Source organism: Anopheles coluzzii, chromosome 3, assembly GCF_943734685.1.
Source record: "Anopheles coluzzii chromosome 3, AcolN3, whole genome shotgun sequence".
NCBI classification, from domain to species: domain Eukaryota; kingdom Metazoa; phylum Arthropoda; class Insecta; order Diptera; family Culicidae; genus Anopheles; species Anopheles coluzzii.
Window position 1 is genome coordinate 47,248,089 of NC_064671.1, and position 16,337 is coordinate 47,264,425.

Below are 16,337 nucleotides of genomic sequence, written 5' to 3' on the forward strand. Positions count from 1 at the left end.
GTGTTAATTCTGCTCAGATACTTTACACGAAAAAAACGATGAAGTTTTTGTTATTTTGTGGAAGTTTATTTTGTTAAAGGGAATGTTCAAACGTTCCTAAAATAGACGATCGACATTTTTGTTCTTTGAACTTAGCTTTTTATAGCACTAATGCTTCTTCTTTGCTACCATTCCGGCCTATACAGGCTTCCTAGATTTAATAGTCCCACGCAACCGGATTACTGGAAGCCTTTCAATAACAATTGTACAGATTGTCAAAGCGCAGTCAAGTTGATTATTATTAGCTCTTGTGCCAATTATTTCACCAACATCAGGGAATGGAAAAGGAATGACAACAAGGTTTAATGTTAACTGTTTACAAACCAGTTTTAGTAAAAAAAATCACTCATGTTAAACATGCGTTTGCCATTGGTAAAACGTTTAAAGCATCGCATTTAGTCCTCTACTAGAAGGGAAACATGTTTGTAGAACAGACGAACAATCAATTACATATGCCTATAGTTATTGGGAGGCGGTCCCTTGGTACAGTCGTCAACTCGAAGGACTCAACAACGTGCCCGTCATGGGTTCAAGCCTAGAATGGACCGTCCCCCGCAGCAAGGATTGACTATTCGGCTGCGTGGTAATGAATTAAGTCTCGAAAGCCTGGATAGGCCGGCAAGTCCGCGTAGGACGTTACGCCAAATAGAAGAAGAAGAAGTATAGTTATTGGTGAAAAAATCGTCCATGCGACGAATAAACGAATGGATAGTCCGTATAAGAATATAGAGAGAACTGTCATTCTCGTTTGTTTATACTCGAAAAACGTTTTTTGACATTCTTATTCCCAAACTTTGACTGCGTGGTACTAAAATGGTTTCACACTTTATCTCAAGATCATGGGATACTTTCCCGAATCTGTCTTATACAATGCCAATACTATGGCATGGTGCTGGAAAAATTTGATGATATCGGATGAATTCACACTGTTCACACTCGAACACACTGTTTCTGGCCCAGGACATGCTTCCAATAGATGTATTTTCATATATTTAAAATTGTTTCACCGGCCAAAGTGACTAATTGATCTATTCAGTGATCGGCAAACTTTACAACCGAAAGAGCCAAATTCTACAATAATGTTCGTAGAGTTTCACGTGAAGAGCCAAGAAATTGTTGAACCAAGAGAAAAATGTGTGCAAATTATATGAAATATATGAACTGTTAAGAGCCGCCATCTCGATGTCAAAGAGCCGCACTTTGCCCATCGCTGGTCTATTCAAATGAGTGAATTGAATCCATCACAGCCATCCATGGATAGGTAACACACATGACAACAAAACAACGGAAACGGTTCAAACGGTAATACTTACCTTACTTTTTCAGCATAAAATCATTTTAAAAACACACACACACACATAGGTCGCAAGAAAACAAATATATAGACAATTTAATTTTATAACAATTTTCTTGTTTATTTTGTCACTGTCTTGTGTATTACTTATTCATGCATTTAGAAGGTAAGGGTTGTTTGGAGCATTGTCCACCTTCCGTCCCCTGTCGGGTAGATGGTTTTGTTGTTGTTGTTGTAGTGTATGAATAAAATACTTGTCATGTACTTCTACTACATTATGCTATCATCTCACACACACCTCGCCCCCCATTCGTACGGTTCAAATAGATGCTGCCAAACGCTACCTCTTAAACAGTTATTGTGTATGCAGCGCTATTTGCACGAAACAGAACCTAAAAACACCATTACCACAAACAGTATCATGGTCACATGAGGGGGGGAGGATGCAGTTTTGCTTTATATTTTTTGGCAAAAATGGTACTATTTTTGACGATAGTGAACTAGAAGCATTTGTTTTTGGCGGAAGGAGGTTCTTTGCCTTTGTTCTCGTTTAATGCTGTGCCATTTGCTACTGCTCATACCCCGGAACCGGGGTACCTTTCACCTCGTCAAATTACCACATTAAATATTGTATTAGCTATCTTAAAAAACCACCGCTTTGAATGGTTTTGTGTTGCATCTTTGATTTATAGTCTGTACGATTTTCTTATCGTTTTGCTTATCGCTTTATCAGTTTGTCGATTGCCTAAGAAGGTAGAGCAAATTGGAAAACAACACACGAGCTAAAATTTTAAGCTATTGATTGGCAAATTGAAATAGAAGGAATTAATTTGAACCATAACATATAGTAAACAATGATATAGTTTTAATTTTCGTACACTATTAAACGGCAAGCCTTTGTCTCGTTATCGTTTTTTTACAACAAATTTCTGTACTGGTTATAAGTATTAAAAAAAAATCTGCCTTCTATTATGCTTAGTTAAATGCTTATTCAACTTTGACACAATGTACGCAAACAATGCAGAACAAACGGATACAAACGGAAGCCATTTATGTAAAACCGCACCCAACACATTTCGTTTCAATTGACAGCGGATCGAATTTGGGATGTGCTTTGCTTTGTCCATCTTCTAGCTCGATGTCCGCACGGCATCGATTTAGCAAAACCTTTCAAACATCTCTAGCACTAGCACACAGTCGCGGGTAGAAGAGCATACGGTAAAGTAAAAGTAAAACATGCTCCAACGGACGACTGCAATTTATCATTTATGGAGGGATTGTATGCATTTAATGTTTTTCGACGCCTCGCCACCTCAACCATCCCTGCTGCAGGGGTTGCTTTCCATCACGCTCAGACAGCATCGAAAATCAGTGAAGCATCGCCATTCGCTGTGTTTGCTTGCTACGCGGCCTTCTAGTTATTTAGATGTTTACGCAGCACACATGTACACGCATGCCAGTATAGCAGGGAAGCATACACACCCATCGGCTGTATCCAATATTTTCGATGCTACAATTATTGTGCGATTCATGTATGTGTATGTACGTGTATGTGAGTGACTGTGTTCAAAATGGTTTATTAGAGTGCGTCCTGTCCCATTCACAAGCAGCGTAATGGTACGACGTGCAAGGTTCCGTTAGGTAGGCTTCTATCTGGTAGGTAATAAATTAGTCCAAGATGGTGGTACGCGTTTCCATTCGTATTTTAGTATATTAGTTTGGCAATTTCCATTCAGTTGTCTCGCTATGCGGGGGTGTCTATGGGTGAGTGTGTGCGCGCGTTGCGATTCTGTCCTATTATCTACGATAAGATGTGTACATTTGATTAAATCCTCTATTGCTGGTAGTCGCATGGAACGCAATTGATACCTAAAATTACTGTATCCCAACGCTTCCCAAGCATCTCGATGTACAAGGATACGCTTGGCGCACGCACCAACGCTGCGTGGTGCCTTTCCGCTACGCTTAAAAGCTCTATCAAGGAAGCTACGTTGTGACATGGTTGAAGATTTGAAAAAGGGGTTTTGTTTGTTTGTTTGTAAATTGGCTTGACTGTGTTCTATTTAGCGAGAAAAAAGCACTGGAAAGTGGGGGTAGAGTTTAGATATTACAGTTGTTACAATTACCAAACCTGCACAACTGAATTAATGTGTCTACCATCAGCTTAGCGATACTCCCTAACACTCCTACATGTGAAACAATTTGTATTAAGGCTGGAATAGTTGGAATCATCCAAACACTATCGTAGGACAGAATGGCAAAAGTGTTGTTAATTCTACTCTTTAAATAGCTGTTGGCCACTAGACGTTTCTTTCTAGGATGAATTGGCCGCATGTTTGTTTGTTTGCATGTTTTGCTTTGCTTTCGGTTTTGACCATGTCAGCGAGTTAAACTTTCTCGATTTAGTTTGGAATGGAAAACGGAAAGAGTTAGTTAGCCCTCTGTACTAAGCAACTAGCTAGTATCTAGTATGGATGTATGCGATTCGCAACTGGCCTTAGCGTTCCGTATTCGTGTAACTTTGCTTGCCTGCTGTCTGCTCTTATGGGTTAGGTCAGTACTGTTCTTTTTGCTCGCTTGGAAGAGTTTTTTGAGTTTTGGTATGGTTTGGGGTATTTTGTAATAAAGTGTTGAAATTGGTAAGTAATTTTATCATTCTCTTGACGTATGTTGGTTAGCTCTTTTGTTCACTCAATGTCAAGTAACTGGTATTTTAGCTAAGATTTTGGTAGCTTAAGAAAAAGTCGTATTTATGTTTGTATTAAGATATCAATGAATTTTGCTTAGTTTTTTTGTTGCTGCTTTGCTTCCTCTCAATAACCGTGTCCGCTTTTATCGTTTTCTCTGTATTTGTGTGAAACTATTACACGTCTGTTGCGTAAAGTTGGGCCATCCTTTCCGTGTGTGCATTTCGTTCGCATATGTCATATGTCGCCATCATATCGCTCTTGCGTAAAATTAACTTTCTTATTCTAGTATATGCATAGAATGTTGCTACATTCTTCAAAGAGATTCAAAATATATTGGCACATTTTGTCCACCACCACCGCACACCAGAACCGGCCGCCTGAACTAGTACGGACACACATCGACATCAATATGAACGGGTTAAAATAACGCTTACGTACGTAACGATTAAACACAAACGTGGGCGAAACAAACGCTACGTTACGCCATACCATATCAAACTGATTTTCCAACTAGCTCATTGTTGAAAGAACGTTTGCTTCACTGAAAATTCGTCCCTTTGGACGTTAAGCGTCCCATTTCTTTACTAACATTGTGCGCTTGTATAGTGCACAATCCATTTCGACACGATTCCGTTACACCGTTCTGTTCAGATAAAGCTTTTCATTCACTTGTGCTACGGTCTTAAATTCAATGAAATCTTATCCATCTTTTTAGGTCACTTTTTGAACAAAACCATTCGAACTCACATGATGACCTTTATTCCTTTTTTTCCAAATAAAATTATCCTTCCCCCTCTATGAGAAGCTATAGGAAGAGAGAGAGAGAGATAGCGAAAAAAGCCATATTTAACACAATATGCTCCAAACATTCGTTGGCGAAGGTGCGTAAAAAAGGGGCGTCTGACTCTTGAAAGGACCTCCTACCACCCTTGCTGAAAGGCTACCCGAGGAGGTTCGAGTTGAACATGAAAGTTATCGGTACGGTGATAAACGAATGTCTCCAGAGAAAACCGGCAGACAAACGGTACCATGGAATGTAGTTCTAGTATTTTTCTTCTTCATTCACCTCCGAAATACGTCAAGATCATGCATTGGACAAAGTGACATCTGACGGTCCCGAGCCATCGTGAGCCAAAGTTCGGAAATTCCCTCGGCTTATTCAGCATCAATTTATGTGCGGATTCTTATCGAAATGTATCTGCATGCTCTTTCGCTATCTGTTAGGTTATTTAATCCTTAATGTCCAGTAATGCTTTGTGATACACATCTTTAATTTCCGACCTCTCGTAAAGTGATCATTGCAGCGATAGACTGTATGCTGTATGAAGAGTATGATTTCATTATTTGTTTTTTTTTTACAATTCAAGTGCCACTTACTGCGAAAATATCAAGCATTGTTTTTTCTCCCTTCAAACATAAAAAATTAACAGCGAACGATTTAGAATAAACACTAAGAATACTGGTATAGCTGGTGGTAGGAGCTTACGTGTGCCACACAAACAATCAAATTTTGCATACTTTACACTCACGTCCGTAGCTATCGTAACACTAAGTAAGTTTCTCATACGTTGCATGTCTCGCTGAAAAGGCTTCCTAACATGCGGGCGGGGATCTTTGGAGGGAGTTTCTTCATTGTATTAATTAATTTTTTAACGTTGTCTGTTCCAACAAACGTGCGAATAGTTCGCGTTTTTACTTTGTTTTCCTCTGCTACTAGCGTCTACTACACTTATCTTGAACGGGAAAACACATTGTCACATTATCATATTGTACTTGAGAAATGCGGAACAAGAAACAGAACTGAAACAAGGTATCAATTTCTGTACGCCAACCGTTGCGCTATCCATACTTACACACACACACACACACATCTTCAGTTGACCAATGTTGGCATCGTGTGCGAATGAGATTGTACCAGCAGGATCAAAGAAAATGCCATTCCCATTCGCCCGGTGTCGCTTACCATCGTTTTCCCGTTTTGTTTTGGCGCAGCGGTTGCACCACCACCCTATTATTTCCCACCATATTTGACACACACGCCATCCACCTACCTCGCATCCTACGCCGGCGCGTATTAGCACGCGAACTCACAACACCTGGGACGCGTGCCTCGCTGTCCGTTCGTTTGCGCACCCCGCTCACCTCATTACTGTATCAGCGGAGCGTTCTGGGAGTCTCCAAAGTCGACCGTGTAGTACATGTCGTTCTCCAAATTCATCGGCAATGGTTTGTTGATTATCCGTTCCGGCTGCAGACCGGAGTACGAGCTGGGCAGCTGGTGTGCGTAATTGTAGTTCGGGTTCGTGTGGCTCTGGTGGTGATGCGGTTGCTGCTGATGTCCTTTGCCGCTCAGCCAGTGACGGTTGGCGTTGGCCGGCTTGGCGCGGCGCCCGAAAATGGGAATGAGCTGACGGTGCTTGGTGGCAAAGTGTCGGTAGCTCTGGTGCACCTTGCAGTGACATGCGGTTACCTTGTGTAAGCGAACAACGAAAGAAGTGTAAAGCTGGTTATGTTGTTTGAATGTCGATGGCGGATAGTGAGATAACGTGCCCGAAGGTGGCAAATCAGTTATGGACTTTGGCAGCCTTGTGGTTTTAATCAAACAAAATTAGCTTTAACGAGTTTTGTTCGCTGAAGAGTGTTTTATCGAAATAGTAATCATTATTTAAACCATTTTCCTTTTCAATTATGCGTGAAGTTGAAATCGAACATAGGCAGCATACGTAAGGCAATTCGAGTTTTTGTACTTGTTTCAAATGCGATGGCAATATTCAATGAGTTTAACGCACAAAAAAAGTAAATTATCTAATGTACATCAGCTGTTGTATCTTATCTTATCATTACTAAACTACAAAACCTGTGAAAAGATGTATCTTGCTATCAAATCAAGAAAGTAAGTTCTAGAAAATTAGTAGTAATTGCTATAACTTAACAACAAATGTGTTAAAAAAATGAGAATAAAAAATGAAAATGTACAACAGCCCAACATCGATATCAGCACACTTTGCTACACAAGCCATCATTATTTTCATTCTAGCCTCGTGCCCCCTAGAGATTGAACCCGAAAGGACATGAAAGTTGTTTCAGTTTTTCCTTCTCTCCTCTCGCTTGTTGCTCAACGCATCGGTTGTAGCGGGTTCTTGTAGCGAAGTTATTGACTTTTATCAGCAATCGATAGCTCCGATAACTAATGAGCACCGATGCCCACTCATGTTTGCGGTACGCGTTCCGATGAGTAATAAATTGCCAGTTACCCAACGAACCTTTGCGTCCGGAAAGGAAAATGGCAAAAATGCGATTGATGGAATGTGTCCCGAGGCCAACGTTTTCTCGTGCGCGGGGAACCGCGCGTAGCAAAATAAAAAGGCGAAGGACGGGGATCCGTGTAAAAAGCAACGTAACAAAACCACCCCCCCCCCCTCAAGCCCGTGAGAAACGTACCCACCGCCGCCCCCCGTACTTACCACGACGGCCACGATCAAGATGGCGGTGGCCAGCGTCCCGGCCGCAATGTACGCATTGTGTAGCTCGATTGCACTGCTGTGCTTGCCGGTGTGCGCCACAGCCCCGTCGTCCCCGTACATGGTGCTGCCACTAATGGCACGCAGCCCGTTCTGATTGGCCAGCGTGTCGGACAGCATCTCGCTCGAGCTTACCATTGTATCGATGACGAAGTTTTCTGTGGAGGTTAAAGCGAACGTAATGATATCATAACACCCGGGAGATTAGGAAAGTTTTCGCCCGAACGCGGTAAGGATGTGTTGATGCCAACCGAGTCGAAAGAATTGCTGCTAGTGCCTTTGGGAAGGATTGGGAAAACGACAAAAAAACACGCTCAAATAGACTGAAGAACTCAATGGGTCACACTCCCAGAGCGCTACGGATGTGAAGCTGCAACTGTTTAATTTCGCTCGGTGAAAGTTTCTTGAAAAATGGTTAACTTGCTTTGGGCGTAATCCACCAGGATCGCACTCCAATTTGTTCCATTCCTGTGGGAATTTACCTTCAATGAGGGTGATGTGAGAATGGAACGCACACTGAAAATCGATACACCATAGCACCATTCGAGCAAACTGAGCTACATTATTATTTTACAGCATGAAAATGAAACTTTTCAATAACTATCCATTGCGTTTATCTACTTTAGACCCACACTAGACATTCCTTGTAACACTGAGGATATCCAAGCGCACCCTCTCATTCAATTCACGATCACGTTTGGCATCTTTTTTAAATGATAATTTTCACCATTGGCACGGCCACTTACCCTCGCACATTTTGCCGGTGAATCCTGGACGACAGGCACAGTAGAACGATTCTTCCGTAGTCCAGCAGGTGCCACCGTTTGCACAAGGGTTCACATTGCACAGCTGTTGTCGATGAAACAAGTGAAATTGTATGTTAAGGTTGGAAGTTCAATACGTGCGGGTATCATTTTATCAATACGGTTCAGCTGAATGATGGTGGTATATGTGTATTTTTTGCTCTCAATCTGGTCCCTTATTTAATGGCCTGACAAAGGGTTTCGATCATCTGGTTTGCATTTTCTATGACCCTTGAAAAGTGTATACTCGCACAGTTGGTAAGCACTGGGCACGAACTGTCGCATCGTCCGACATATCCGAATGTTGGCCCAGTAGCGCTCGACGAAGAAGGCAGATGTGGTGGGCGGACAGATAGATAGATCGATAGATATCGTTCTCGGGGGTTTTACAAGGATGGTTCCGGTTTCTGTTACATCCTTTCCGTATGCTACAAACTATGTTGCTCTGCAGTTAACGCACCAATTGGTGCGTAGAGAATGACCTCCATTAACTCGAGCCATCGAGAGGTTTTAATCGCTTTATCCCACACATTTTGCGATGTATTTGTTTTTGCAATTTATTAGATGATGGTTATCATCGTTCCAAGAGTTTTTTCATCGTTCTTTATCTTAGTGATTGTATTAATAATATTTCAATTGTGTTTCTACAACCCAAATTGCAAATAGGTTTTGTTATCAAACGAACTAGCACTAATGAATTGAGTGATGTTGTCAGCTTTATAGTTTGAGCAGTATATGTTGAAGAAATACGAGATCTTAAGTGCACAAATCTTAGCCTCGTATGTGTGGAACGACAATGACGACGGGCTATACGAGATGTACTGTCGATCAGCGTATCAAGCTCGCCAGACTCCGGTGGGCTGGCTATGTTGTACGCATGGTAACGAACGACCCAGTTCGTAAAGTCTTTTTAGGCCATCCACAAGGACAGAAGAAGCGTGGTAGGCCAAAATTAAGGTGGCAAGATGCTGTGAAGACGTCCGTCATGAAGGCCGGGATAACGGATTGGCAGACGAAGGCGAAGCGGTTACGGACACTCCTGAGGCAGGCCAAGACCGCAAAGCTGTTGTAGCGCCGGATAAGTTAGTAAGTAAGTAAATAAGTAAGTAAGTAAAATGCACAAACCTCGCTTACAACTCGCTTTCAATAATTTAAATTTAAAAAATGCAAACACTCTTATTTTGAAAATTTTTAGTAAGTCTAGTTTATTATTTTAGTAGTTTTATGTTAAGTAAGTATATAACAGTAAAACAACTGACTTTCCTTAGACACAAACCAATAAAAGATCATTCAATATACGATCTATCCAGAAAATATTAAAGAAAAGATTAAATCAATCGACCACTTTTTCACAAAAAATGATAACAAAGAAACAGTGCACACAGAATTAAGAAGATATTTTCCATTTGTCCGATGCGTATAGGCCCTTATATCAGCATACTTGCGACCCTGGAACCAATTATTTAACTCTTCATACAAATTATATGAAAAAAGGTCTACCATATAACGAGTGAGTCACTAGAACGGAGTAAACTGCACAAATTCTGTAAAATATGAATATTTTTTTTTGTCGAAAAGCTCCAGAATACATAAACCATCCCCAAAATAACAATTGACTGTTCTTTATTATAGACAAAATTGTCCTTAGACGCTTAAATATATTTTGTTACTGTTGTATTAGCGTTCGGTGGTAGAAACATTAATCAAAAGGCTGCCGAAATACATTGAATGTATGTAAATCAGATATGTTTTATGAAAAAACTTTTGTAAAATAACGGCTCTTAACAGCCATTTCTTATGATTAGAAAAATGTGACTTTTATTGCAAAAAAGGAAAATGGCTTGCAAATATGTGATTAAACTGCAATCCATTTTTACCAGTTCCTACTGCATCACAAAATAATAAATAAAAATAGCTTTTTATTCAGGAGGAACGTCTTCGACTGTCTTGCTTAAAACCATGAAATCTTTAAAAAATAAGCAGAAAAATCGTACAAAAATATAAAAAAAATTATTCATCGCAATTAATTTATCCCAGAGAAAGTATTACACTGCTTTAGTACTGGTTCGAATTTTCTTATACATTGGTAGTTCAAATGTTCAACTATTTTTTTATTGATTAGAACCAATGCAATGGAATAACCTTTTTCCGCGTAAGTAAAGCCAAAAACCACATAAATTCTAGAGAATAAAGTTAAAAACTACAATTTATGTCTCTTATTTTACACTTTTTCGATTTCGGAAATTCGATTCCAGAAAATATTCACACACTTTCAAAGTTTTTCAAACCAGAAAAATGTTAACACGTTCCGCCGTGTTTACAAAGCTACCGAAAAAGATACAAGCCACATGGGCATATGATGTAGCTGAGCAAAAAGCCATTAAAATAAACACCCAGACAATAACGAACAAAGCCTTTCGGATGTGATTTGTGTACTCAGCACAAGAGAGTCCCACGCCCCTCCCCCATTTCATGCTTCCGATGTGTTCCAAGAAGCAATCACAACATAACGCCGATAGGAAAAACTTTGGCAACGGTGGGCCCGATTGGCGAAACCGTCGGCTTGTCGGATGGTTGGTGCTGGGGGGAAAGCAAAAGGCTTAAAAGAAAGCGGTGAGATTAATTGGTTCAACACCGATGGCAAACAATGTGTCAAACCAGCTGAAAAAGCTGATTTCAATTCATGGGCGCTTAAGCACGCCAACGTACCGGCCCAAGTCTGAAAAAGGTTCGTTCCCGATTGCAGTTTTTCATTGCAGTTTTTTTTTGCTGCTCATTTTTTACCGGAATTTGTGTGTTCGAATGCTCCATTTTGACTTTGATCTCAGCCGTAGACTGTAATTCAATGTTAATGTATGTTTTATGTACCCGTAGTGTGAGTGTGTGTACGCGGGCCAGTTGTGGCATTTCGGAAATGAAATGTAGCACGTAATTGATGTAACTGGCATTGGAACAGAAGTACAAAGAAATTATGTTTCCATAGAGGTTAGTTAAGCTGGAAATGGCATTTGCCGGGGATTACATGCACTGCACGAAATGCGATCGGTGCAATAAATCATCGTTGATGAAGATGGATTCATCGAATGTTGATTTGTATCTCATTTCACAGAGATGCAAAAAGGCATGCACTGAATTGTAATGAGCATATCAAAGAGCCCAATCAAACAAATTGAATGGAACCAATAGGTTTGCTCATGGTAAACCCCTTCTAAATTTAAAGGGACCACTATTTTAACAGTTCAGCAAGGAAATTGTTTGGAAAAAGCATTCATGATGGGATTTTACATCAACTAAATAAAGCCTCATGATGCAGCAATTATTGAAGAAGCGCATCATTAAAGCTTGTCTACATCGGAAAGAAACGAGAATCAGTAACAAAATCTTAGAATTTCGTTCAATATAGTTGAAAACGTGGATCCTTTCAAATCTCACTCATCCATACAGAAACAAACCTTGCAAACTGCCACAGCCAATAGAATGGGTAAAGTGGAAGTGAATTCGCTAAATAAGAAACGAACCAAAAAACAAGAGAAACGAACGAACATCCCCTTGTCAGACGCAATCTAAATTCCTTGCAAGATGTTTTCATTCCTGTGTCGTTATATACGCGAGCGACAGGCGAGAAAAAGAAAAACGATTACCCAGATGGAGAAATATTTCTTTCCATTTGTTTTGTGTTTATGTTATTCATTTTCCGACCATGTCTCCCGGTCGCCCGACGCTTGCAGGAAGGAAGAAATAACGATAGCAAAGGAGTAGCTTACAGCGAAAGTAACCAACAGTGACGGAGGGAGGCGAAAAAAAGCTTATTGAACATTTCGTAATTCCTGTTCTCCTTTTTGCACATTTTTCCTGCTGGCATGCCGTAAGCGTTCGACTTCCGGTTAAAAGGGAAGCGGAATTTCACCGTCCACGACTACAGGGCTACATCGATTCGACAAGTTTATCGAATCGAAGAAAATACGACATCAAGTTCCAGTATCTGACAGCCATCTACCGAGAACCATCACACACAGAAAAAAAAACCCCGAAGGATGACACTGAAAACACGACGACACTGATGACGATGTCGAAGTGGATGACGATGATGACGTTGGTTGAGCCGGGTGACAGTTCGGGCAGGCGGGTTTCGCACCGCAATCGAACCTGGAATGTTCGACCTCGACCGCGCCGCAGCAGGGTCGAACCGCCCAGAACGAAAGAAGGCAAGGCGACACCGAAGCTTTTGCGATGCATACAAATATGAAAGTTATATCTGATTTATTCGACGCCCAAGTATGTTGGTCCCAACAAAACCGTGAGTTGTTTATCGTACGAGCAGCAGTGCTCCGAAATGTCCGACATGCACGAATGAAAAAAAGACACACCAGGCGGCAAGTAGAACATGGAACGCAGCAACGCGCACTGCCACTTTCGGAAGAGCAAAATCAATACAGATTAAATCTCTCCCGGGAGTGCTGAAGCGGAGAAAAATATCGCATCACAGCAGCAGCAGCAGCGTCGGTAAAAGTGGTAAACAGTGCAATGGTGCTTGTGCCGTGTGTACACTTCTGCACGACGCTACGATGGGAACGAATAAAAAACACATTTGTATTGCAGCCGACTCTCTGGAGGGAAAGCAGCAAATGGGTAGCAAAGCTCTTGTCAAGGGTTTATTACATTTTTCGGATTCGGTTGGTACCGTCGAGGCAAGTGTCTTAAGATGGCTCGAGTGGCTATCCGAACCGATTTGATCAAGGTGAAACAGGGCGTCTCCATTTCGACATGCAAATGATGCCGCATAAGAATCAAAGTAAGCGAAAAGCTCCATCTCTCTCACGAGCTTCGTTTGATCAAGTGTATTAATAGATGAGATGGAATTTGGAAGAGTAATTTACTGATCCTTGGCAATGTTCTGTAAAATTGATTGATTGGGCATAAAAAATATGAACTGAATTAGAAAAGGACGGCTTTTTCATTATTTCAGTTACAAAACAATAATTTGCAGCATGCATATTCAACGACCGGGTTGTTTATCCATAACAAACTACCAGATATTCTTCACCACCTTCTAATTTGCTTGTATATGTACCTAAATTCTTGTTTCTTAAAAACATTTGGTTTTAGTAAAGCTTGAAACACTTTTCCACCACCTAATATACACATTTCACATACAACTAATACGTATAAAATAGAAAATAATGGTTTATATTGTCTCAATGTAGAAGTTAAAGCTTGGCTAATAGCCACTAATTCTGTCCTTTCTAGAATTTTACTAAAAAATATAAAGGTATACAGACTGTTGACTGACAACTTTCAAATTAAAAAAGGTTCAGTTGACGGCACAATTAAGGTGAATGAAAGTATTGTTTTTGTGTGGAAACCTAAAAAAATCTCAGTTAAATCTGAGCTTCGCCCAAACATCATATGTCTCCATAAAAAGGTTGCCGCAACCGCAAACAGACCAAAGAGAAAATATATTTCTGTACACGGCACACGTAAAGCATTTCAGCAGACACACGTGGCAGCTGCCGGGACGGAGCGTAAATGTTGGACCATGCAAGAAAATTCATTAAATATTTACACTGATACTTTATGCGCTACGCTTTCAAGCTCAACACTCGGCAAATGAAGAAAAAAAAAGGTTTTAGCGTAACCATATTTCTTAAGGTGAATGTCATTCAATGCTCGCACGCGCCTGCTAATCGTTTATTCACAGATTATTTAATCAGCATATTGTGTGACGCATGATTCTCCTGGGATCGGAACCGAGCTCCATGTATAATATGAAAACCCGATTTGCCACCCAACGACCGGGTTGTGCTGAGTTTGTGAAAGATGAGCAGCAATATGGCGATCCGGATAGCTGTATTAACTTAAAATTAACACCATCATACATTATTCCACCCCCACGCAAATCCCCCCCTCCGTACCCCACCATTTTATAAGCAAACATATGGCATTCGTTTGAAACGTTTGAAATTCTAGCCGTGTCGCGTGATCCGTACAGTACCGTTTTGCGAAAGGCCACTGTTTTGAAAAGGGGTTTCGCCCAAACGAAAAAGGTTGATTTTCCGGCCGTTTCTCTGGGGTTATAAAAAAGCAATCCAAAAGAACTAGGGCGGACCATAGTGCGGCTTGAGCTTCGGAGCTTCCTCTTTCTTTCAATCAAAATGATCCTCAAAGCAAGAACAACACTCGCAACCTCAAAGTCCAACCTTCCAAACTGCAAACGGAGTGTGGCAGTAGTAAGAAAACATTGGACCGAGCGAAAGTTGCGTTCCTACGTGAGGCAATGGAAAAGCTACTACTCGTTCGGAAGAAAGGTTTTCAGAACCTTCTTCCTTGGGAAAGTGCTACCGTGTAGGGAACGACGGGAGGAACACGCTTTCATAGAAGAATAACAGGCCTCAGAAAATCTTTCCTCTTTTTTGTGTGTAAGCCGGTGGTTTACGGCACAAAGAGAACAATATATCTCACGGATAGGCGAAATATTTTCTCCCATTTAGGACGAAAAGTTCAGCCTCCGGGCGGGTGACACCGGTGGCTGGCTGCCTGGCTGGCTGAGCTAAATGGATGCTCGGATGGAAGTTGCGATGGGGCTTCGGCCGACCGGATCGGAACGCAGAAGGTGACGGATGAGAAAGTCCAAACAATCGAACCAAGCCACCGGCACAGGCCAACCGACCAACTAACAAAAACAACGACCAAAAAGCCTCCAACGCAAAAAGCGGAAACTGCCCGCGCGATGATCAGAACGAAAAACGGGTGCTGGAACGGCTCAACAAAAAAAAAAAAGAAACGAGGGCAAGCGAGAACGGTGATAGAAAAAGCCAGTCGAATAACGAAAATAAGTGATTCCCATTTCCAGGTCCCTGGGTAAGCTGATTTATGTTTTAATCCTTTTTTCCGTTTCTACGTCCGCTCCCCGCTTCGGGCATGCTGGCTGGTGATGCTTCGGGTTGCTTCGGGAAATGAAAATACCACCAATGGGTTCGAGGGGCAGTTGGAAAGGGGACATAAAAAACGAGGTAAAAAACAGAAAGAAGAACCCGAGAAAAGCAGGCGCACTGGAGAGAGAGAGAGAGAGAGGGGGGGGGGGCATGAAAAAGGGACCCGATGAAAATGGCCGCACAGCGGTTGACTGCCACACGGATAAGTCATCCGCACTCATTCAATGATTTGATTTGTGAGCACGGTCGGTTGACGGCTCGGGTACGCCTGGCCGGTTTACGAGTCGAACCTTTGATTCTCGTACCTTTCGTACCGTGAAGCAAACACTGCACACTACGAACTGTGTGTGGACTTTACGCTGACTTTGCCGATAGTTTTCACCTGAATCAATAGAAGCTTTGCGGTTTCACCTGCAACGATCTGCGCTTATGAAAAAGATTGACAAGCACAGATGCAGCGTATTTGGCGAGGTGGCTATCGCTCAGCACAAACCATGGACACGATATAAGTTTGTTCCGATGCAGCGGATTAACTTAACAACAAAGTCAGTGTTAGTTTAAATTGAGATACCCAAACCCCAATACCCACCCACCGTCCGGGAACGGTGCAGTCATGAATTTTAATTAGTTTTCAGCTTATTTTGTATGAAGATATAGGATCATAATTATGCTACCCACTGCAGCCACCGCGGGCTCTATCGTGCCCATCGCTCCCCTCCCTTGACTCCCAGCTCGGGCAAGCTTTCGAACCGAAGAATTTTGCAAGAAATGCAGAATGATGCAATAGGCACCGAACCGTGCGAACCGACGGCGGATGGGAAAGTTTGCGGGAAAAATAGAACAAAAAAATATACTCTGCATGGCGGTGGCGCCACCGTGACAAGATGTAAGCGAGGGCGGCTGCAACGGCGTGCAGCTCCGGTCGGATGCCGTAATGGCGGATAACACGCCACATAAATCAAACTAAACGACAAGATAATAGAGTGTAGAAGGAAATTTGATGAAAGCAGCGAACAGAGACGAAAGCGTAATGCAAGGTACCGCAGCTGGTCTTCCGG

At 41.7% G+C, this 16,337-nt stretch overlaps 1 protein-coding gene across 2 annotated transcripts in view; it reads right to left on the reverse strand.

The window, feature by feature from the left end:
• Positions 1-1,428: 1,428 nt before the first annotated feature.
• The window catches only part of LOC120955879 (serine-rich adhesin for platelets-like), a 48,672-nt gene continuing 33,763 nt past the window's right edge, over positions 1,429-16,337 (reverse strand). For both annotated transcript variants that reach the window (XM_049610609.1, XM_040377089.2), the window contains exons 12-14: positions 8,291-8,393; positions 7,488-7,702; positions 1,429-6,493 (exon numbers count right to left, since the gene is read on the reverse strand). In XM_049610609.1, the coding sequence (XP_049466566.1) occupies positions 6,170-6,493; positions 7,488-7,702; positions 8,291-8,393 (642 nt within the window). In that variant the 3' untranslated portion in view covers positions 1,429-6,169. The remainder of the gene's footprint in view (positions 6,494-7,487; positions 7,703-8,290; positions 8,394-16,337) is intronic.